This window comes from Manis javanica, chromosome 5 (genome assembly GCF_040802235.1).
Source record: "Manis javanica isolate MJ-LG chromosome 5, MJ_LKY, whole genome shotgun sequence".
NCBI classification, from domain to species: Eukaryota; Metazoa; Chordata; class Mammalia; order Pholidota; family Manidae; genus Manis; species Manis javanica.
The window spans coordinates 4,786,648-4,809,737 of NC_133160.1; the positions used below are offsets into that span (position 1 = coordinate 4,786,648).

General features: G+C 53.3%; 1 protein-coding gene and 1 long non-coding RNA gene across 3 annotated transcripts in view; one reads left to right on the forward strand and one right to left on the reverse strand.

Annotated features, from left to right (window-relative positions):
• Nucleotides 1-237: 237 nt before the first annotated feature.
• On the reverse strand, nucleotides 238-4,063 carry LOC118970355 (uncharacterized). Its single transcript, XR_005058279.2, has 3 exons — nucleotides 3,840-4,063; nucleotides 1,579-1,838; nucleotides 238-1,004 (listed from the first exon to the last, which is right to left on the reverse strand). It is a non-coding gene; the product is annotated as an uncharacterized lncRNA (long non-coding RNA).
• A 4,131-nt stretch (nucleotides 4,064-8,194) lies between these two features.
• Nucleotides 8,195-23,090, forward strand: part of PMEPA1 (prostate transmembrane protein, androgen induced 1) — a 54,315-nt gene continuing 39,419 nt past the window's right edge. The window contains exon 1 of one of the 2 annotated variants that reach the window (XM_073236407.1): nucleotides 8,195-8,801. In XM_073236407.1, coding sequence (XP_073092508.1) covers nucleotides 8,748-8,801 — 54 coding nt within the window. In that variant the 5' untranslated portion in view covers nucleotides 8,195-8,747. The remainder of the gene's footprint in view (nucleotides 8,802-23,090) is intronic. The other variant, XM_073236408.1, reaches the window with a different exon arrangement.

Sequence of the window (23,090 nt, forward strand, 5' to 3'; positions counted from 1 at the left end):
CTGGCCACAGGATCTTAGAAAAGCTGCCTGGCTTCCCTCTGCCTCAGTTTCCACATTAATAAAATGGGAATGATGACGGTACCTAACTTGTTTGGTGAATATTAGAGAGAAGACTTAACTTTGTGAATATTAAGTTTGATAAGATTTGCACTTTTGTAAATATTGAATTAGGTAATACATGTAAAATGCCCAGAATGCTCTTGCACATAATAGGCCCTGAATCAATACTAGCTGTCAAGTTCTTTATTGCACAGTTACCATTTATTAAGCCTACTACGTGGCAAGCCGTGTGGTTAAGAACCGATCCTTGAGATAATTATTCAGCAAGTATACACTGAACAGAACCATGGGGCAGACCCACCGCAAGATGTCAGGGTACCTCCGCCGTCACCTCCTGTCCCTGGAATTCATGCCCACGTAGGGGAGGGCATAAGGGCTAGGGTGAAGCAGAGCAGCGGGCAGTAGGGGTAAGACACGTTGCTCAGGGCTACACAGAAGCAAGCGTGGCATTTACAGCATGACTCTTGTGGGTTCTACCTCATGCCACCAGGCCCTGCCTGGCACAAACTAGTTGCTCAGTTAACGTCTGTGAATGGGTGAATGCCAGCGAATCTTCACAAGACCCTATAAGGTCTGTAGGATACTATGGGTATCTGCCCAGGAGCGCAGGAGGAGGGGGGTCAGCACCGCCCCCGCCTTCCCCGTACAGGACTCGAACCCCAGTAGTAAGCAGCTGCCGCCAAGCCCTTCCACTACACGTGGATTTAAAACCCAGCGGCCCGCGGCTCCTGCCCTTCTTCTATCATTGGTCGAAGCCGCTTGCACTTGCGTCCAATCGGGTGGCTGTTCCCGGAATCCAAACTTCGGATTGGCCCCTCTGCTGTGTCATTCCGGGCTGCCCGGGAAGTCAGCGGCGTTAGGCACCCCTTCGGAGTCTGGACTGGCCTTAAAGCAGCCTCGGGGGAGAAGATGTGCGTGCTGCTTCAGTGGCACTTTTAAGTAGTCTTTTAAGAAAATTTTCAAATTAACCGTCATTGTAGAAAATACAGCAAACAACATAAGAGAAATGTAAATTTAAGTTAATCCATTACCAAAAGCTAATTACTGTTAAAATATTGGCTTCAGTCATTTCTAAGCATTTTATTTGTGCAAAATTGGGATCAGTTCTGCAGCCTATTTTTAAATTTACTTTATAAAAGACTTTCTCTCTACCATCAAATAATCTTTGAAAACACCGGTTTTAACCACTGCATTATCTTTGACTTTATTTAAACGATCCCCCCTTTTTTTCTTATTTTTTATTGCATTTTTTGCTTTTAAAAATGATAAGACCAATATTCGTGACCTTAATAATCAGGTCTCTGATTATTTCCTTAAAATATGTTGTAGAAATGGAACGAGAGGTTGAGGATACTCATACTTTAAGGGCCTAATGCACATTGCAAAATTATCTAGCATTCATTCATTGGGTGAGTATGTGTTGAGGAATCAGAGCCTAGTTGATGCTAGGCACTGTGGATACAGCAAAGAACAAAAGGAGCAGCCAATAACCCTTTCAAAAATGCAATGCCATTTCACCTGAACGCCTGTTCCCAGGAGCCTGTATGAGCACCCAGCTTCCTGTGCAAAGTGGAGGGGGCCAGATCTCCAACTCTGGCAGATGGAGGGCAGAAGGTGTTGTCTGCCTGCCACTCCCTTGTGGGACTGTTGGAGCCTGTGGTGCTGTACTTCTTGCATTCTAACAGCACTTGTCTGGTGTTCTGGAGGTCCTGGGGATATCTGAGCATCTGTTCCTGGGACCAGACATCCGGGATACACAAGGCACAGTTCAGCTAGGACTAGAAACACACAATGAAGCAACTCACACATTCATGAAAAATTACAGTTTGGAGTAGCATCGTCAAAGGGAAAAAGGAGATTCTGTGGTTCATTTGTATCTTGCAGGGGATTGGGAGCTCCTGGGGCAGAGCATGCTGTAATAATAATTAACTTTTTTCAAGAGCTTGTTCCAGCCAGTCCCTGGGCTAAGTGCAGGACAGGAGTTTCCCCCACTTAATCCTCCCAATAGCCCTCTGCATAAGTGCCTTTATGCTCTCCATTTTAAAGATGAGAAAACTGAGGCCTGGAAAGTCATCCATTCATTAACTTTCCCAGTCAAGGTCACACAGTTAGAAGTTGTGGCATATCCTTGTGTGACCTCATGCAGAATTCAGTGTTTGGGGAATGGAATGAGTATGTGTTCCCTGCAGAGGGTAAACTCTGTGAAGACAGAGCCCAGCTTGCCCCAAACGGCATGTACTCTCCCAGGGCCCGGGGCAGCTCCTGGCTGGCCATAAGGAATGGTGTCTGTGCACAGGTACAAAGTCAATGGTCCAGCGCAGAGCCGGACAGACACAGCCCTCCCTACACTCTCTGTAACTCGGCTGGCCTTTGCCCTCAGAGCAAGCCCCTTCTTCATCAGCACCCCCTAAGCCTGGCAGCAGAGGGCCTTGGCCCAGCCTGGCCCTAGGCCTTTAGGCCACTGAGAATCATAGTTTTACATTATTAATCACTCCTGACAACAGTAAAATGTATCCTTCACTAGAACAAAGACACAGAAACATTTCTGCTTGGGTACATCTTGACCTCAGCTTCAACGACACACAGTTTTTTCTGGAAGTGTTTCAGACCGGAGTTGAACATCTGGACCCTGCCAAAACCCAATCAGTCTCAGCCTGTGAGAGAAAGGTCCGAATATTAAGCTGTTTAAGGCAACCAAAGAAAGACCCTGCGGGCCTGGGCGGGGAGTCAGGAACAGGATCCAGGCTTGCTCTTTGGTATTTCACCAGCAGCTTGACCTTGGCCAAGTCACGTCCCTGTCTGGGTCATAGTTTACCCATCTGTCAGAGGGTGGGATTTGGCTCTCCGGCTTCCTTCTGCCCACCCCTCATCTCCCCACCTTGGTTGCAAAGCCGCATCTTCTCTGTAGAAACTAGGTGCCTGCTGGAAATGAGAAAATGGTTTGGAGAAAAGGAGACTCCTCTGATGGGGGTGGAGGTACGTCTGTGACCAGTTTAGCCAACTTTCTTTGGCTTACTGCTGGAGAGCTCAATCATGTGACATTTGTCCAGGAACTAAGCTCCTATATTAGTACCTAAACTACCCAACACGACCAAGGAAACAGACAACACACACATTCCCCCACAGCATGCGTACACACAATGTATGCAGCAGACACGCACCCACAAACCCACAACACACAGATTACGTACACCCCGCCCCCCCATCTCTATGGTTAAGACTTCTGGCTCCGGTTCTTTTACCAGGCAAATATTTGTTCTTGGTAGGCACTGGCCCAGGTTTCTGGGTTCCAGATATTTTGTGGGTATTGCAGGGGACCCAACAAAGAAGATGTGTGGGGGTGGAGGGAGTGAGAGAGTAGGGAAGACAGAATTGTCAGCAAGTAAGAAAGGCAGCCCCAAATATGACTTGTGTGCTTCTGTGTGTGGGTGCCAATCACTCATGCCACAGAGGTTTGCCAAGTTCTTGCTGCATGTCAGACCCCGATCAACACACCCACCAGGGGCGCATCAGGGGACTTGCCCCGTGGGGTGCCAGACAGGCATGAACATGCGAACACACGTCAGATGCTGCCGGTCAATATGCTGATGCCTTGACACACACACACCCTCACTGTGAAACACTGTTCCCACCATCGCTTAGGGATAGAGGACACACAGGTTCAGCAAGGTAAAGTGACCTGCCAAGGTCATCCACTTGGATTCTGGCAGCCAGGAGTCCAGAGGTGCCTCTCTGGGTTTGGTCTTGACCTTCACCCCTCCCCATTTGCTTGAACTCACCCCTCCCTGTAGAAGTCAGTGGCTCCTATCTTCCAAGGTAAGGTGGAGCCTGAGGATCCTCCAGGGAGCCCAGGAAATGGTGTGGCAGGGAAGGCCTGGCTAACCCAGGCAGAGACGGTGAGGACGGGGCAGGGGCAGAAAGCACCGTCTGCCAAGGCCTGCCTCCAGCGTTGGGGTCTAAGCATCTGCTTTCATAGCCTGCTCCCCTCACTGCGGGCCCCTGATCCTCCTTCAAATGGGAATAATATTAGCTTGAACCTCATAGGGCAGTTGTGGAGATCCAGTGAGCTAATCCTTGGCTCACTGTAGCATCCCGGTGCATATTTGTTGAATGATTAAACGGAAGAATATGAAGTGGCTAGAACAGGGCCTGGCACACAGGCGGTGTCCATAAACATTAGCTTTTATTTGTGTTTCAAGGCAAATCAAGACAAAAAAAAACCAAAATAAAAACACAAAGTCCAAAGATGCTAACATGGGAACATTGACAGGCCCACTAAACCACACGTAGGACTTGGAAAAAAACTCGACTCAGTGGGCAGGAGTTTCCAAAGATGGTAAATTGGAAGAGAGATTGTTGAACCGCTTATGGCTGCCATAGACTGCTGCTGAAGAGGCAGCCTGTATGGCAGGCCCAGGGTGGCAGGGGTGAGGGCAGCGGGGCTGGACCTGAGGAGGCAGGGGTCTGTCCTGTCCCCACTGCCCCACTGTCTGCTGCCAAAGCAGGCCCTTTGTTGACTCAGCCGGGCACTTTCCACAGGGCCCAGCAGACAGTCAGGACACAGCCAGCCACCCTCAGCTGCGGCCAAAACCCACGCTGGCTTCCCAGGTTCCTGACTGGCTGCCAACGAGGGCTTGGCACCAGAGTAGGACCAGCTACAGGATTTTCAGGGCCTCTTGTTCACAAAGTATTAGTTATGAAGAATTTCAAGATGGCGACAGGAAAGCATTAAACCACACTTGGGGCCCTTCTGAGCGCGGAGCCCTGGTGTGTGCACGGGTCCCACTCCCGCGAAGGCGGCCTCGCGCAGGGACGGCCCTCTGGAAGCAAGGACTCCTTACCGGAGCAGACGGGATCTTTTCTCTTTAAAGATCCCCCTGTGGCAGGTGCAGCCCACGCTTTAGGACCTTTGTGCTGTCTGGAGGTCCTAAAAGGCATGTCCCAACAGCTACCAGGGGACACAGACCCATTTCACAATCCTATAACCAGGCTGGGAGGTGCATCCCGAACCCCAGTCTTCCTGGCACCACGAGAATCCCTTAGCTCCTTTTCCAACATTGGCTTTGGCCTAGGCCCCCGCTGCCCCCGGCCTGGGGCCCCCTCCCAGTTAGCGCACCTCCCCGAGAGGTCACCCTGGCCCCTGGGCTTCAGCTGGGTCCAGGCCAGCCCCCTCTGATTCCTCTCCAGCTCTTGTCTCTTTCTCGGAAGCCATCACCCGGACTTAGATGTTTACCCTCTTATTGTTTGTCTCACCTGCAAGAACATGAGCCCCAGGAGGGCAGTGGTTTGTACCTGGCCCTGTAGATGCTCAGTAAATACGAGTTAAATGAAATGCTCCCTCCTCAGGTGGGCTTCCCAGTTTCTAGCTCATCATTACATCTGCAGTGACCTAGTCCACCTATGGGTTGGCAGGCAGGTCTGTAGTCTCCCTGCCCCTCGGCCCATCACAGGAAGCAGTGAACTTGTTTTGTCTTCCCAGCACGGAGCCAGGCACTGAACTGGAGCACAGTATTGGCTGGCTGAGTGGAGGGGACATCTTTCTGTGACTATGGCCTCCCTGCCATGGACTCTCGGGGCTCAGAGGAAGTGGTCCCCTCTTCCGCACCTGCACTCCCAGCAGGGTGAGTGCTCCCACCCTGGCCCATCAACCCCTTGACTCTGGGGCTCTACCCTGGACAGAATCAGCGAACTGTGAACTCATCTCCATGTGCCTGTCCTGACAGAGGTCTCTGTGACTCTCATCACTGAATACCCTGCACCCCTGTGCCTGAACACATACGGATGCCATGTTTAGCATTAAAAAATACAGGACATCCAATTAAATTTGAATTTTAGGTAAGCAACATACGTATTTTTAGTCTAAGTATATCCCAAATATTGCATGTGATATACTTACACTTATTCATGTTTACCTGACGTTCACATTGATCCGGCAGCCCTAGGCAGGAAGCCCCCGCAGAGTGTGGGTAACTGCATGCTTCTTCCAAAGAAATTCTGCCCTTTCCTACCACCTACCTTAGCCAGGGGTCCTGTCATTGTCCGAAGACTTTCCAGTTGTCAACCCCTTCATGTATAAAAGGGAAAATAAAGTGATGCTAGGTCCTCCCCTCCTGGGCTTGCCATGAGGATTAAATTATAGAACCATTAGGTGCAGTTGTGGCCACCGTGCCTGACACCCCACATTAGACCTCCAGGCAGAACTAACTTTGGAATCAGGGTGAGACCACTAACCAGTCCCAGGTGCCACCGTCAGAACAGTGGTGTCACCACATAGGCGCTCAACAAATGTGACCAGGCTGTTGTCCCAGACAGATCAACCAGAGGTCAATGCTGTAGGTAGGTTTTGTTTTTTTTAATCCACTGAATTAACTGGTTATTTTTGCCTGCTGGCGGCTCACCCTCTATTGTGTAAATGCTGCCTCATTTCTAAGACAATCAACATGTGTGATTTCTTGAGACCGCATCCAGTGCCAAAGCTTGGAGAAGGGCTGGGACTTCACCCTGTCCCGTATTTCCAGAAGAAGGGGTAGAAAGCAGGGGCCATGGAGTCTCTGGTCTCCATTAGCTTAGGAAGCGAGCAAACCCATGGTCATTCCAGGCCCTGCCAACGTTTCCCGAATCCCCCAAGAAACACTTGGGGCCCCTCCCTCCTCAAGGTAGGGGCTGGGACTGCCCAGCCCACAGCAGGGGCGTCCTCCACGGTAGGCCCTGAGCACTGCGTCATCCGTCCCTGGGCTGGGACCCTACACTGGGTCAGGTCTGTAGGTCTGACAGCTTCTCTTCCCAAACAAACGGTGGTCAGTGCCTTGACCTTCCCTCTGTGCTGGGCACTCCTCCATAAAGCTCCAACCAACTGTTCCTGAGTTCGACTCTCCAGGAAGTTTCCTGCCTGCCCTCCTAAGAAAGTGAGAGGCATGGCTGTACCCAGTGCAAGGAGAGAACTCACCCACCGCCAGGGCTGGCTTTCTCTAGGCCTGCAAGGCTCTGCTCTGGTTCCAGCCTATTCAAAGGAAGTAATAATAACTTTTAAACCCTTTTCCCTCCCCTGAGTACAAAAAGGAATCTCTGCTCATTACTAAAATTCCAGGCATTCCAGGGATATGTGAATTTTTAAAGAACTAGAGACATACATGGGGGAACAGATATCCCAGAGATCTCCGCTGAGCTCAGGATCCTCCGCTGTGTGACCCTGAGCAAGCAGGGGTGACCCACTCCCCCCACCACCACTGTTTCCATGTCTGTAAAATGGGTTAATAATATTCCTGCCTTTGAGCATAGGTGTCAGATTGAGTTAATATTTGGTAAATTTCTGGCACACGGTGAGCCCTCCCTAAGTGCATGTGAAATAGAGATTTAGGGGAGGGTCCAGAAGGGGACACACCAAATTGTTGAGAGGTTGGAGATGGGCCAGGAGGGGTCCTTGTAATATTTTAATACCTTTTTAAATCAGGAGAATGTGTTCTTGTAGCATTTGTGTAATTAAAACCTAATGAAATAAAACTATTCTCCAGCACTTCCTCCCCCCTCTTTTGAACTCCGGAGCCGCGCTTCTCCCAGCCGAAGGCCCTTCGGGCAGCAGACAATGGGTGTGGATTCGTCCCCGACAGGTATTTACATGACAAGGGCTTTCCCCGGAGCAGTCCCGGGCGTGTCTACGCGAGTTCCAGTCTTCCCCAGTCGACCTCCTTGGGGTCAGGTTAAAGAGCGCGGGGGAGGGGGCAGGAGAGTAGGGGGCCTCTTGGGGTGCAGTACTGCAGGCAGGTGTCTCCTGCGAAATCAGATAAAGGCGTGATGCCGAGGAAACCCCCCTTTTCCTAATTCCCTCTGCCCTGAGCCCCAGGGACCTCGCGCTCCTCTGGGGACGCGGCTTCCCCAAAAGCCTGGGTCAAAAACCCCGGGATGAAGGTGGGGAACACGGCTAGGACCAAGACCCACTCCCCCGCACCGGCTGTGTGTAGGGCAGGGGTTCCAAACTGATCCCCGCAGGGGAAGGAACCCTGTGCCCCTCCTCTGCGGCGCAGGTCTCAAGTGTTCGCGGGCCGCCTCGCTCTGGCCCTTTAAGAGCCCGCCCTCTTCCCCGTCATCCCGCCCCGCGGCCCGGTGAGGGGGTGCGGGGGAACCTCGGCGGGGATTGGCGCAGCACGCGCCCCCTCCCCGGCCCCCGCGCGGTGGGAACCGGCAGCCCCGTCTAGCGCTGACGTCAGACCGTCTGCCTGCCTCCGACCGCGGTCTCGGAGCGAAACCCGATCTCCTTGGACTTGAATGAGGAGGAGGAGGCGGCGGCGGCGGCGGCGGAGGCGCTCGGCTGGGGGAAGCCAGCAGCAGAGGCTCAGCCCCGGCGGCGGCAGCGCGCGCCCCGGCTGCCAGCCCATTTCCCGGACGCCGCCCGCGGTCCCTGCGGACTCCCCCGGGGCTGCCAAGGGGCGGCCGGGGGGCAGTGGGGAGCGCGGCTCCTTGCACTGAGTCCCGCGGCGCCCCGGGAACTTGGCGGCGCCCAGAGCCCGGCGAACCGGGGCGCGCCTTCCCCGCCGCGCGCCCCCTGCATGCGGGGCCCGAGCGCCGGGCGCCGGCCGGAGTTCCCCCCGGTCGCCCCCGCGCTCCCAGCGCCCCGCGCCGCGCCGCCGCGCCGTCCATGCACCGCTTGATGGGGGTCAACAGCACCGCCACCACCGCCGCCGGGCAGCCCAATGTCTCCTGCACGTGCAACTGCAAACGCTCTTTGTTTCAGAGCATGGAGATCAGTGAGTGACCCCGCACCCTCCTCCCCGGAGGCCCCTTGGGGCTCGTACCCCTAGTTGAGGCGTAGCTGCAGGCGGGGGCCCGGTCTGTGCGCGCCCCCTCGGGCCGTGCGCCCTGCGCCCAGGGCGCGCCCTCCCGGCTCGCGGCAGCTGGCTGCCGGCCCGGCTTTGTCCCGCGGCGCAGCGAGCCTGGCACGGCCTCGGCTGCCCGCGCCCCGCCCGCCAGGACTCGGACCCCGGGCTGAGCGGCGGGGAGGGCGGCGGGGTGCCCGGCGCGGGAGGGTTGGGGCTGGCGGATCCGTGAAGTTTCCATTTTATTTCCCTAAGGGGCAATCGCTGTGGAGCAATTAGGCCGGCTCTTTATCAACTTTGGCTAGGGGTGGAGGTTGGGGGGTGGCGGGTGTGTGAGACACTGTCTGGCCTGCGAGGTGTCTGGGGCTCCTGGTGTGTGTCTGGAGTGTGCGTGGCGCTGTGTGTCTCATTCTGTGTGAGTGGGTTTGCGTGAGTCTGGAGTGTGCGTGTCTGGGTCTCTGGGTCTTGGCGCGTCTGCCTCTGCGTCTGGGCCGCGGTCTGTGCGAAGAGTGTGTGTTTCCGAGTCTTCTTGCATCTCTAGATCCAAGTCTGGGTGCCTCTCTCGAGTGTGTGCATCTCTCTGGGGGCTGGGGACCATTTGTGTCCAGGTGTCTGAATCCAGGGCTTAGCGCTGGTGGGTCTGGGCGAATGTGGATCCCGAGTGTGTGTCATTGTGTGAGTGTCTGTGTCCCCGACGGACCTATAAATAGCCTCTGTCTGGACAGCTTGGCTCAGCCTGGCTGGGACGGTGGTTACAAATGAGTCAAAGTTTGGGGCTGTCTCTGTTTGGGACTGCCTTGCCCTGCGAGAGGGAGGGAGGGAGCACGGGGAGGGGGTGATAGAAGCTTGGCTGGAACTTGTTCTGCTGCATATGGATAAGTTGAGGCAGACAAGTCTCTGCTTCCTTCGTGCATAGCCCACCCAGGTGGACACTCCGTTGGGTGGGGAATGGACTGCCACCCCATGGGGTGTGCTCCTAGCTTACACCCCCTCCCCCGCCAGTGGACCTCTTGCCTCTCTGAGCTTCAGTTTCCCTCTCCTTGCCTCTGAGCACCCCAGGCGAGGGGGTTGAGCCAGCTTTCTTCCAGTTGGGACCAGGAGTCCAAGCAGCCGCCACTGAGCAGGGCAGTCACTGGGTGACTCATAAGCCAGTTTCCGCAGGCGGCTGCCGCAGTTTGCAGCCCCTGAGCTTGTACAGTGAGGCACAAGAGGTAAAAATAACTCATGGCTGGCCCTGCCGGGGCGGGCCGGCTGGCTTTGGTGGTGGGGTCCTTCCACCCATAGGCCCCTGCTCCCTTCGCCAGGCCGGTGCGGTTCAGGGAGAACCTGCCCAGAGCCAGCGTTTGCGGAATTGAGTTGCATTAAACCAGATTGCTTCCCAAAGGCCCTTTGTGAACTGGGAGGCTAATGAAATGCACGAGGATATTATTAAAATATGTTCGCACATGTTTGGAGAGTCTTGCCGGGACTAAATGGATTGCTGCTCAAGTACCCTCCAAGCTCTGTTTCCCCCCTCCTCCTGTAAAGCTGCCTTGGGGGGGGGACTTCCCACCCAGGGAGTCCACGTTGCGCACAACTTAACCATTATGAAGCTACACACAGTCAGACATTCTGTTCTTGTCTTTCTCTGTGTTGAGGACTTTAAAAAAAAGTTCATTCGTGTATCTGTCTCTTTTTTGGGCTGCTCAGCCCTGATAATATTTTGGCTGACACCAAGGACTTGTTAAATCGGTTGCCTGTGACCTGTGTGTGCTTCCCACAGATCTGAGTGGGACCCTTAAGGGTTGGGCCTAGAACACCGGCCTGCCCCAAATGGCTTCAGGGTGGCCCTTTAGTCACCATGCTCCTTGTAATTTTTACATACCGCCCCCTACTTACTGGAAGAAAGCCCAGGGCAGAAAGGGAAGTGATCTTTAAAACCCAGGTATAATGTAACAGTTTGTTGGTAGAGCTAATCAGATTTCCCGAAAGAGTCTCGTGAGGAAGCTTTAAGCCCAGAAGTTTCTTTATACAAAAAGATGAGGAGGAAGGAGGGAAGGATAAATGAAGGAAGGAACAGATAGTGGCCGCTGGGTATGTCACATGCCAAGAGTCGGGGGTTGTTTCCAAGTAGACTGGTAAAAGCAGACATGGAGCTGGGCTGCAGGGTAGTGTCCAGGCGGCCGCTGTACTGTAGGAGACGAGGTCATCCTTATTAGGTCCCTTGTGCCTCTTGGGCCTCAATTTCCTAATCTGAAAAATGAGACCGTGACGATTGAAATATAAAATTCTGCCATCTTTAAACATGGGGCCTCTGCCCTCTGAAAGTCTGGCTGGAGGCTTCAGTGCCAGAAATGGCTCTGACCCCTCAAATAGTGCTCCATCCCAGGTGGGGTGTTCAGCTGCCCCAGATTTCAGGCCTGGGTGGAGCCCTGCCAGCTCTGGGTTCATGCCCTCCCTTTAGAGATGAGGGAGGGCGGCCATGGAGAGCTGTGCCCCAGGTCCCCAACCCACCCTCCGCCCACACCTGACATAATTTCTTGGGGAGTGCACGCACTTGTCTCTTGAATTTGGAACCTGGGCCGCACACTAGGTCCACCTTGGACTTGGGGGCTGGAGGAAATCAGAAGCATCCTCTTTGCACTTGGGAGGGTGGGAACTGGATCGACTCCGAGGAAGCCAGGAATCTGGGATGGTCTTCATGCGACTTTAACAAGACCCTGCCAAGACAGTTCAGGGACCCCCATCTATTCTGAGAGTCAAGGATAATTCACTGTTCCTAAAACACCCTTTTTTTCTTTAAAAAAGCCAGGGGTCTTGGGATTAAAAGCAGCTGGCTCAAGTGACAGTCCCCCTGGGGCTGACAGCCAGGGAGTTGGCTGTGGCGACTTTTGAGGAAAAGATTCCTTCTGGCACATGTTTTTCTTGGCATTCTCATGGACCTCTTTTTCATTCTGCTACACCTCTTAGTTAGCCCCTGTCTTTCTCCTCCAGCTTTACTTGAGATTTCTGGGGGGGCAGATAGATGCTAACTGTTCTCTGGGCAGGCTGACGTGGGGTGCTGTACAGCTGGAAGCTCCCGTGGCAGTATCTCCTAAGGTTCTGTGGGGGTGCCCCCTGCCCTGGACCCATGTTGTACCCCTGCAGGAAGTATCTACTGGTGGCAGTTTTGTTTCTTAATACCACCAGAGTCCCTAAGCCTCTGACAGCTCCTCAGCCAACTGCAAACACATTTTCCAAAACCCTGGAGACTTTTCAGAAGCTCTCAGGACATCCAGTTTCTGATCGTTTGTGCTGCTCGTGTTTAACGCTCGAATCCAGGGTATATCAGCCTGGGCACTAGGATGCTGTGGGCCAGATGATTCCTGTGGGACGGAGGGAAGGTTGTCTGGGTGGTGGGTGTCCAGCAGCATCCCTGACCTCTACCCACTAGATGCCACAGTGTCGTAACAACCAAAAGTGTCTCCAGACATTGCCAAATGTCCCTGGAGAGGCACGTTGCCCTGGTGGAGAACCACTGCTTCCATCAGTTACTGGTTTCTCTGAGGACCTGCGGGCCAGTGGGCACCTCTGAATTGCTAGAGGGTGATCATCAGCTCCCGTCAGAAGTCACATCGCCCTCCAAGCGGGTGCCCACCGCTCATTCATTTAGCCTTTATTGAGTGTCTGTTGTATGCCAGGCAGGAAGGATAGGGGCTCCCTCTTGAAGTTGCCGGTTTTCATCTTGCATTTGCATTTGTTACGAGGAGGGACTCGGCACCAGGGAAACAGGGAAATGCCTTTTTCCAGGTTCCGGTTAAGCTGGCTGTCTGGTGCCAGCTCTTCCCCCTGTGGGCCTTCTCAGCTAGGACTTTTAGCCCATATGTTTTCTGTCTGTGTTTTAGCATGAGGTGCAGTAAGGGGTGGAGTTTTGATTGGATCTCAGGTCAGGCAGTGGGTCACAGCTTCCCAGGAGATTGGGTTAACCAGCCACACTACCCAGTGTGACCCAGAGTCAGGGGTGAATGTAGTATTTGTCAAGACACAGAATAACTAATTGCTCGTGTGCTGGGTGCCCATGTGCCTGCACACACACAGTCAGCTGCCACCCCTTTCTGCCTTAACTGCCAGCTTCTCTCAGAGTTGGGAATGGTTACAGCTTCTTCTGGACATGAAAGAACAGGGGAAAGGTACACACGCATAAAGTCTCCCCTATCAGTTTGCACAACTATGCACTCGCCCTTCGAAAGAGAAGAAGGGAGAGAGAAAGTGACGCTGCCTGGGAGAGGAGGCTGCTGGGGGTTTTCCAGGATAGCAAGACGTGCTTGCCACCCAACAGTCCCGGGGTCCCCCATTCAGGGGCCCGGATACCTGCCCCTGCCTCCTTTTATCTCCATCCAGCAGTTTAAACAGAGTTTAAAACAAAGTTTTTGGTTTGGTTAATTGTTTAAATCTAAGAAAACATTCAAGAGGATGGTTCTAGCAAAAGGGCCCAAACCAGAGGGTCAGCGTGGTTTTCCCCTCAGAGGTGTCCATCCACAGAGAGTTTGCAGGCACTCAGGGTCTGCGGTCCTGCCCAGAGAGAAGAGCTCTTACAAATGGAAGTTTGGAGGCTGTATTCCTGCCAGCCTTGGGCTCTTGTATGGCACATGCTGAGGAGGTGATCAAAGCCGAGGGCGCATTTTGTGCCTTTCAGAGGGTCTCGTGTAGGCACGTGTGGGCCATGTGTGCTGGCATGCCCGCCCCTCTCTGTGCCGGTGGAGCAGGGAGGGCTGTGCAGGGCTTTTTGAGACCAGGAGGGGCTTGTGGGCAGCTAACTCAGTGTTTCCTGGGGTGGGCTGTCCAGAACTGGGGTCGGAAGCCCTTCCCAAAGGGCTGCTGTGACCTGGTTCCTGACTGCCAGTGGGCCCTGTGTAGCCAAATCTTTCTGTTCCTGGGACTGAACAGCTAGACTTCGATGTAAAACTCCTGGGTTTTAAGTACTGGCATTATCTTTCCTTCTTGAAGGGCCCCACAAAACCTGCTCGTAGACCCAATATCTCCTGTGGGCTACAGTGGGTTAAGAGTGTGACCAAGTACAGAGTGGTGGAGGCTCAGCCCGGCACCAAAACGTGCCGGCTGCTCACCTTTTGCTGTCACTCGGCCTGTGTGTACAGCCGGGTAACACAGCTCCCGTGTGCTGGGGTGCTGAGTGTTCAGAGATGATTCTTGCGGAGTGTGGCCCGCGGTCTGCACAGTCCTGTACTCATGGGGGTGGGTGGTGACAGTGCGGGGCACAGTAGACTCAACTACCCACTCTGGCCTGTCCCCTTAGTGGTCACAGTACAGCACACTGCCTGATGAGAAGGCCTTCACCAGAAAAAGGTTTCCCCATTCTGGGGCTGGGGTGCCCACACTGGCTGGGAATGTTGGCATGAAAAGGCCCATGTGGGGACCGTGGCCTTGGAAGTGTCTGTAACTGAATATTTGTGTACCTTCCCTTGTCCTTGCCTGGCCCACCACAGACCCGGCTGGCAAATCTTGCACATGCCTGCCCCCAGCCCAGGAAGCGCAGATGGCCTCTCACGAACCCCACCCTCCAGCGCTGGGTCCCTCTAATCCACTGTCAGCTTTGGGGGACACAGGCTGGCCAGGGGAGGGTATGAAGCACAAAATACCACCCTGACATCCAGATGCCCTACTAGGTCCAATTCAGAAGACGGCCAGAAGCACAAAGGCAGAAACTCATAATGGTTTGAGCCTCCCATTTTGAAAATTAATTTCACTTTTTGAGTAAGCTGGTGTATGCAGGGGTGGGGTGGGATGGGGTGGAGGACGTGTGAACCATCAAAATAAGACCCTGACCTTTTTTTTCTGGGATGGGTGAGGTGGGGTGGGGTGGGAGAGAATGGAGTGGGGGCACATCTCCACTTGTCACTTCTCTGAGCACCTGTGTCTTCACTCCTGCCCTTCCCCCTCCCCAAGGTGGGCTGCACCCCTTCGTGGAGTCGTGACAACCCGCAGCACTGACAGTCAACCTCATTTTCCCTTCAGTGACACTACAGAGCCAAGCCCTGACACCTCGGGGCTTGTCAGGCACAGGTAGAGAGCTGTCTGTCACCAAGCTGGGGCAAGTCCCAGAATGTTTGCTGAAGGAGTGGGGGTTTCAGCACCCTGGGGTGGCCCTGGAAAGGTTTGGGACACCCCTAGGCTTTCTGAGAGCCACAGAATGGCTTCTCTCTTCCATTTGTTTCCAGGGTGACTGATGGATTTTTGCTTTCATTCCCTTTCCTAGTTGGATATGGCAAGCTTATTATGTGCCAAGCGCTAGTGACGCATTTTCTTCTCATTCCTCAAAACAACTCCAAGAGAGCTTTTGCTATCACCAATTTGCAGATGCACAAATAGGATCAGAGAGAGTCAGATACTTGCTCCAGGTCACACAGCCAGGAACTGATGCTCTTTTGTGATCAAACCTAAGCTCCCCGGCTCCACAACTCGTGCTCCCATCATTTTTTCTCAGAAACACCACACTGACTCCTTGAACCCCAGTGCAAGACTTGACATCATAGTGCTAGTTTAGATTTTGTCCGAAGACTGCAATCCCATGTTGGACCATTCATTAGGGAGGAGCAGTAACAAATCTCGGGGCATGCACTTGGGTCTATTGCAAACTGGCTGTCTTTCCTTGGAAAGGTCTCCCCCAAACTGGTACCTGTGTCAGGAGATGGTGTCTCCATCTCAGTTCCTTTCTGCAGTCCCAACATCACCATCAGTTAATGGGGCAAGAGCGTACCAAGTGGCCCAGGGCTGTTCCTGGGGGAATTTTATCTGTAACCTTCCCCATGACTTCCAGGCCATTTGGGGTCCATGCACTGCCAGCATTTATGGCTAGGCTGACGTTATGAGACTTTGTAGGGGACACAGCATGGTGCAGGTGCTCAGCCGTGCAGCACTTCATTATGTACCCGTGATGCTGTTCCAGGAGCTATGGCATGTCGGGACCATGTAGACAAAACCCTGCCCTCTGAGAGCTGCCAATCTAGTGAGCAGACAGCTAGGAAAATGAGTTTATTCTGGTGGGGGGCTGAGGAACCCCAAACGGGGGCACCCTCAAGGCTTCTGTCGGGAGGCTCCCCGTTCCCTGCCTGGTCATCCCGTTTGGGCTCCGAGAGCCCCCTGTGGGTCTCCTGTCACACCTGCCATGCAGTACTTAATGTTGTGTATTTTGGGGGTCTGGTCTGTCTGGTTCAGTATAGCCCCCAAGCCGGTAGGAACCTCATGTGTAGGGAAGAGGTAAGGAAGTGGGCAGGGAGGGCAGGGCAGGCAGGCTCCCACGCCCCAGAGGGGGAATTTCTAGGGCAGTTCTTTTCTGCACACACCAGCTGCAGACTTGGAGCGGTTTCTGCTAACTCTCCTAGGCGGTGGCACCCCTGGGTGGAGCTGGCGTTTGCTCCAGTGTGATGGTTAGACGCTGCACCTCGACAGGATTAGGCGGCTGCTATGACTCTTCTTTGGAGGTACCAAGTGTTAGTTGGATCTTAATATTTGAGGGAATTCTAATACGTGTATTTTTTTTCAATGGAGAAGAGGTGGAAGGAAGAAGAGGGGGCACTTGGTGTAGAATAGCGCCTGCCGTGAACTTGGCTAGGATGTCAGAAGCACTGGGAAGCAGAGAGTCTGATGTTCTTTTCTTTCAGATCTAGTTTAGCGTAAATCATTTATTATTGTATCAGTGGGTTTGGGAAATGGCTTTACTGGCAGAAAAGAGTTTTAATTATTTGGTAACAAGTGTAAATCCCCAGCGGCTCTGGGGTATAAATGCTGGGGAGAGTTTGCGAGTTTGCTCCTGGCCTCTACAACCCAGCTCTCGAGGTTCCACCGTCCCCTAGAAGCACCTCCCAGTCCTCCCTGGCAGGCAGCCCTGGGCTCCCCCAGCCTGGACAGATGCAGCCGGAACCTCTGAGCAAGTCATGTGGGTTCAAGACACCAACTTGCCTTTTAAATTTGGGGAGACTGTGCCGTATCTTTGGTTCCTGTTAGGGTCTTTGGTGGCTATGGTGGGGGACCAGGCAGCCATGCTGTGTCCTGGTTAGAATTGATGCAACTTTTGCATAATCTTGGTACAGAGTAGATGTTCAATAAACAGTGAAACAGTTGGTGAACAAGAGGATTTATGGTGTTCCTCGGTTTCCCCCGTGGCTCCTGGGATCATGCAGTGATGTTCTGTAAAGTCCTAGCACATGATGGGGGTCTGTCCATAGCAGCTGTCACCCCTTATTATCACTGATGGGGGGTCTTCAGTTCCTGGCATCAGGGATGGAGAGCCTCTGGGGTCCTTGAGATCTCTGGGAGGTGAAGCTTCCATGTCTGGCTTTGGAGGTGGGGGTTTCAGTGGTTAAGAATACAGAAGTGTGTGCTTTAATATATAAAACCACATGTCTTTGGTTATACAAAACATATGTAATATAAAATACGTAGAATTTTTTAAATGTGTGCTTTCCACTCAGCAAGGCTAGGAGACTTCTCTGAAGTCCCCTGACTAGAAGCCACAGTGGGGGCACTGCCACCACAGGTGTGCCCAGGGCTGAGCCTGAGCCTTCCCTGGCTTTGCCCTGATGTCCCCAGGCAGGTGAAATCAGGGGCCCCAGGCTCAGTTTTCAGAAACAAGAGAAGTGGGTAACTGAGTCAGTTTTCCAGTAAGTTTTGGGGAAAGTAAACTACCTTTGGCCCAGAGAGGTTTTTTCAGCCCTGGTGTCTTGGTTGCCGGTCCCCATCTGCTCGTCTAGGTAGAGCCTTGAGACAGCTCTGCTCGCCACGTGCCTCGCTTTGCCCATGACGGCCCAGGCAGCCGGTGGTAACTGGGACCGTTGCCTGAGATTATAAGCCAGGTGTAAGCTCCGTTTTACTCTCTTCTGTGTAGGTCTGCCCACTAAGGTGGGACATCCCCATTCGGGAAGCCTTCAGACTTCACAGAAGTTGCTGGAAAAGGTTCATATGCCCAGATCATAAGTTTCAACCCCAGCCTTGTGTGGTGATTCATCCCGGAGGCCACACTTCCATTAGGGAGGCTCAGACTTTGTCTGTGGCCACAGCCAACAGTATTTCTTCATCAGCCTAAGTTTTATAGCAGGTAGAATAGCTTTGATCTGGAATACCTCCACTTATGTCACTTGCGAGATGACGTGAGAGTCTGGTTGTTTTAGAGGATCTTTTCAAAATTCTGATCCTGGAAGGAAGAATCTGTATGTTCTGTTATGGCTGCTACACGTAAGGAATAAAAAGTAAAAGTTATACCAAGGTTTTTACTGAAACTGTATTTATGTGCTTACTTCCTTTACATCACTCACGTGGCTCCACATTTTAAGCCCAATTCTTAGTAACCTGACAGAAGAAAGTAGAAGGTGAAGTGGGGGGTGTTCTGGGAGCCCTGCAGGAATTTGGTGGCAGCCCCCCACCCAATGGGCGAGTTCCCACACCGTCAGGCTGAAGTGCTGTAGCTGGTCACAGCTCTAATCGCCTTCCTAAAAACAATTGAGTCGGTAATAATTCTGTAAACCTGTGAATCAACTTTGCGCAAACACCCTGAGTAATTTCTTTGTTCTTTTCTTTCTACTTTATAATTGGTGTCTGTAAAAGCCAAAGGTTTGGTCTTGCGGAAGGCATGATTCATTTATTGGTGTCTGTGCCGCCCCGTTATCATTCAGTCATTTCAGAACGCTGTCGCGGTGAGCCAGGAGTGATTCATACCAGGCTGAGCTTAGTGGATGGGGTCATGGCCATCAGAGGAAACTATTTTTTCTAATCTATTTATGGTATGGGAGAAAGAAGTGGGTGTATTGAGATGATGGAGAGGGTGTCAATTACATTGGTGAATAAAACCGATTAAATAACACTAGCTGGCCCTTTAAGCCCCACTGTGCTGCTGTGGGTCTTTAGGATAGATCACCGCTAAAGGCATTCCTGGGTCAGGTGTATCTCGCCCATGTTTACGGATCCCGAAGTCCAAGTAGGCTGACAGGTAGGGACCCTGCATCAAACCCGGAGCAGTTTCAAATTGAAAGCCACAGATGAAGAGAATGTTGCCTTTTTAAAAAGTCTGTCCACCATAGAACAGCTTACTATCTGGGCTTCTAAGGGTCAGGGACCATTCCCCACTGCACTCCCATTTCTAAACTGTGGCAGTTATTAGATGTGTGTGATTGTCGGGTCTTTCATTATGCTGCAAAGTGTGCAAACTTAGACCTGGAGTTGCTCATCTTGCTTAACTTTCTTAATAACTTTTGGCCCTGAATAAAATTGTCTCCATTCTCCCATCTAGAGGATGACTGGAGTTCTTGCTACATGGGCCAGAGGTAGCCCAGCTTCCAAATGTCTGCATAAATCTGAGGAATACTTCTTTCCAGCGGCCATTTCTCCCCTTCAGATTCCTTGTTTGGTTGATTCTGTATCTGAGTAGCTTGCTTTGCTGCTCTGCATCTGTCCTCTGCATCACAGAATGAGGGCCTGGCTTAGATATTTGTGAATCCCCAGCTCCTCTAACCCTTTAGTTAGAGGAGAATCCAGCCAGTGGTTATTGAGCAGCTTTGTGACTTCCAAGGTGTGGATCAGGCATGAGTGCACGGCAGTGGGTCCAGTACTTCCATTCGTGCCCGTGGCAGACATTGCTAATCAATAGCAGCATCCATTTTTGCTGGGCTCCAGTTCTCCCCAAGGTGGTGCTCCCGTGTCCACTCCCATCCAGGACTCAGAGTAGAGTGGCCTCGAGTGGTGACATCACTGATGTAGGTGATCCTCATGAGGAAGGAGGTTGTCTGCTCAGAGAAATGGCCGGCTGCGAGAGCATCAAGGGCTGCAGAGCTCCTGCAAGGGGAACTCCTGTGCACAGGCACCAGGGCTCCTCTGCTTCTCACTTTGCGTCACATGGAGGCGCTCTGGGTTGCATAACAAGTCAGAGACAGTCCCTTCTGAGAGTTCTAGGCATGTACCACCACCTTCGATTGGCCCAGCCCCCGCCTTCCCCTGTCAGGCCTGGGTCACGTCCAAACCAGGCTTGTTCATGGTGAGAGCGGCAGCAGGACCCACCCATGTTACTCCTCAGCTGCCCAGCAGTTCTTCATTTGCTTTCTCTAGAATCAGGGTCACAAACTCAAATGTCACAGAAGCTTCTCTTTTACCTTGACAGCTTCTTTCCCTGGACATCTTGAGTCCTGCTCCAAGCACATTGCAGCATTCCTTTACACTCTAGTGAGAATGCACTCTGGACCCTTTCACCAGAATAGACTTAGGTGAGGAGTGGGGGTGGGAGGAACAGGAAAGCGGGGAGGCTGGGAGGCAGTCAGGGTTCAGGGAATGAGCACCCAGCTCCCAGCAACTTTGTCTAGCTGATCATTTTCTTGGTGTTTGCCACAGCAGGGTTGTGGCTTTTTGAGCCTCAGCTATTCAACTGACAGTTGCAGATGCTCACTGAGTGCTGTGCACGCCCTGCCTCATCAAGTCCTCCTGGGAACTCCATTTGTGCATGAGCAGGGGGAGCTAAGTCACAAACCAGGGTGAAGGAGATCTCCCAGCCAGGAGCAGAGCAGGATTTGAACTTGGGCGATGGGGCTTTGTACCCTGTGCTTTGCGCCCCCCCTTCCCCTGGGCTGCAGAACCACCTGTCAAATGGCATAATAAGGGTGTGGCTGATTTCATGTCTCGCTGCCATTTACAGCTAGGCCTGCACCCTGTTCAGCGCCCTCCACACACAACCCTTCTTGGAAGGGTCACCTAGCTGCCATCCCCAGGGCCTAGGCCAGGGAGAGCAAGAATTTGTCCAGCTTTGGGTCACAGCTGAAGAGAGAAAGGGGTCACCATGACCTGTGGGGCGCTGGGGAGTGCCTGGGCTCCCGAGAGGGGATGGGAGAGCCCCGGGGATATCAGGACTGGAGGGACCTCTCCTAGCCTCGTTGCAGCCTCTGTCCTCACTGGACAGGGAAGCCCGCCGGGGGCTCTGCAGCCCTACTACTCAGGCCAGTTTCCAGGAGGGAGGCACCACGTAGTTCTGGTGTGGCCCCTGCCCAGGGCGCCGGCTGAGGTCTCGGGAGGGGAAGGAGGAAGCCCAGGCCAGTGTCCCACCCGCAGCCCTCTGGCGCTAATTGGAGGAGCACTATTAATGATGTCATCATCAGAAGGACACCTTGCTGACGGCCCCATGAGAGCCAGGATGGGGCTCTTGCCCATGTGCGTCTGCTGGAGTTGGGCAGCCATACCACGGCACCCAGAGCACCTGCCTCGTCCAGTCTCCCGGTGCAGGGCGCACCCTCACTGTCCTGCTCCGACCAGGCGCTTGTAAGAGCTCAAAGCCCCGGGGCCTGGGCGTTTCTGTCCCTCAGTGGGGGTGGGCTGGACGCGCAATTTCCCAAGAGCGGGACAGGCACGGTGTCCTTCTCGCTCCCTGTGGCTGGCTAGGTGCGGCCCTGAGCCTGGCTGCAGCTGGAGCTGCCCAGCCGTCGCCTCCCTGGTCTTGGTGCCCGACGTGAGGCTTTCTGTGTCGCCCGACGGCACATCACTTTGAAGAAGTTTCTGGGCACTGGTGGGCCAGTGATCGAAGGCAGAATGCTCTGGGGTCAAGGTTTTCTTGCCACTGATGCCCCATATGAGCCCATGCATGGCTGTCTTTCCTGTACCATCTCCTTTCTTTTCTTTTCTGTAAAATGGGTGGAATTGAACCACAGGGCAAGAAGGAAGATGCTGCGAAGACCCCATCAGACTTCACCAGCCATGCCTTCTCTTTTCTCATGCTGCTAAACTTCCTCTGGGAACCTGACTTTCTACTGCTGTGGTGTGTTTATTGAGATACAATTTACAGACACGAGGTGCACAGACATAGTGTTCACCGCAATGAGTTTTGGCAAACGTGTATGGAACAGTTATCTGGATTGAGATGTAGGAGCTGGGGTCTCCCCACTAGTCCCCCTGCCCCCTCCCAGTCTGCACCTGCCCCTGAGGTGGTCATTGCCGATTCCCAGGCAGAGGTTAAATTTTCCAAGTGTAGAACTTTGCATCTGTGGCTCCTGTTTGGCCTCCCCTCGGCCGTCTGACTTGGAGAGCCATCCATCATGGGCTGTGTCCGCGTGAGTCCTTTCTGTTTCTGGGGAGCATTCCATTGTGCGGATGAACCGCGGGGTTGCTGTTTTAAACGGCAAAAAGCTGGGCCCAGAAGAGTGACCGTCTAATGGAATTCCAGGCACTTCTGTGGGGAAAGGTTCTGTTCCCTGAGTCTGGGCCCCATAAATGGTGCAGGAGATGGTGGGCGTCTGTCCAGCTCTAGCCAGGGAGACTCATGGGGGCAGCAGAGCCCCCGGGGACTCAACAGGCTGCCCCTGTGCCTCTGCCTGGCACGGCCGCGCCAGCCGCTGATGCCCACTTGCGTCGCCTGGCCTGCATTCCTGTGCAGGGAATGAGGATGTGGGTGACCCCAGCCAGGTGCAAATCATGTCTGGGAGAGGCGGTTACTCAGAGGCACTGAGCACTGAGCCCATGTTCCTGCCAGCTGACAGTCCACTTGGACCTCGGGATGGAGCCTGGTGTCCTGGGTGCTGGGACATGGCTTGTTGGACAGGTGGCATGGGCCTACTGGGTTCCCCTGTCTCCACTCTGGCATTCCCCATGGAGGAACAGATAACCCCAGACTGGCTCCAAAGTCAGGGTGTCAGTTCAGAATCATGGCTCCATCTCATAGCAACTTTGTGGCCACCAGTGCCCAACTCGTCTGCAAAATGGGAACGGTGATGTGTTCTGACTTCCTTGGGCTACGTGTGACAACCCTCACTGCTGTCATTTACAGAATGCCTGCCATGCACCAGGCACCGTCTTCCCCGTAGCCCCTGTGGGAGTTCCTGTTACTAGACCCACTTCTCAGGTGGGCAGACTGAGGCTCAGAAGACAGAAGTCACCTGCCCAAGGGCACACGACTGGTAATTGGCTGAGCAGGGTCTGGCACGTGTTGAAGCCACATGTGTCGTAACAACCCACCTTGTAAATTTGGAGAAACTGACAAACCCAAAGCACACTGCTACCTGAGAGGAGGTTTTCGATGCCCCATGGACAGGCGCCCCAAATGTCATGTTGTGCACCTAGGTCAGTGTCTGTGAGACGTATGTTAGAAGAGGTGGAACAAGCACGTCACTGATTTCATGGACACTGTTTTAAGACAAGGCTAAGTAGTAAGAACAAGTGGATAGAATATTTATTTAAAATTTAAAAATTTAAGATTAAAATATGGGGGGATTTTCATTCCTT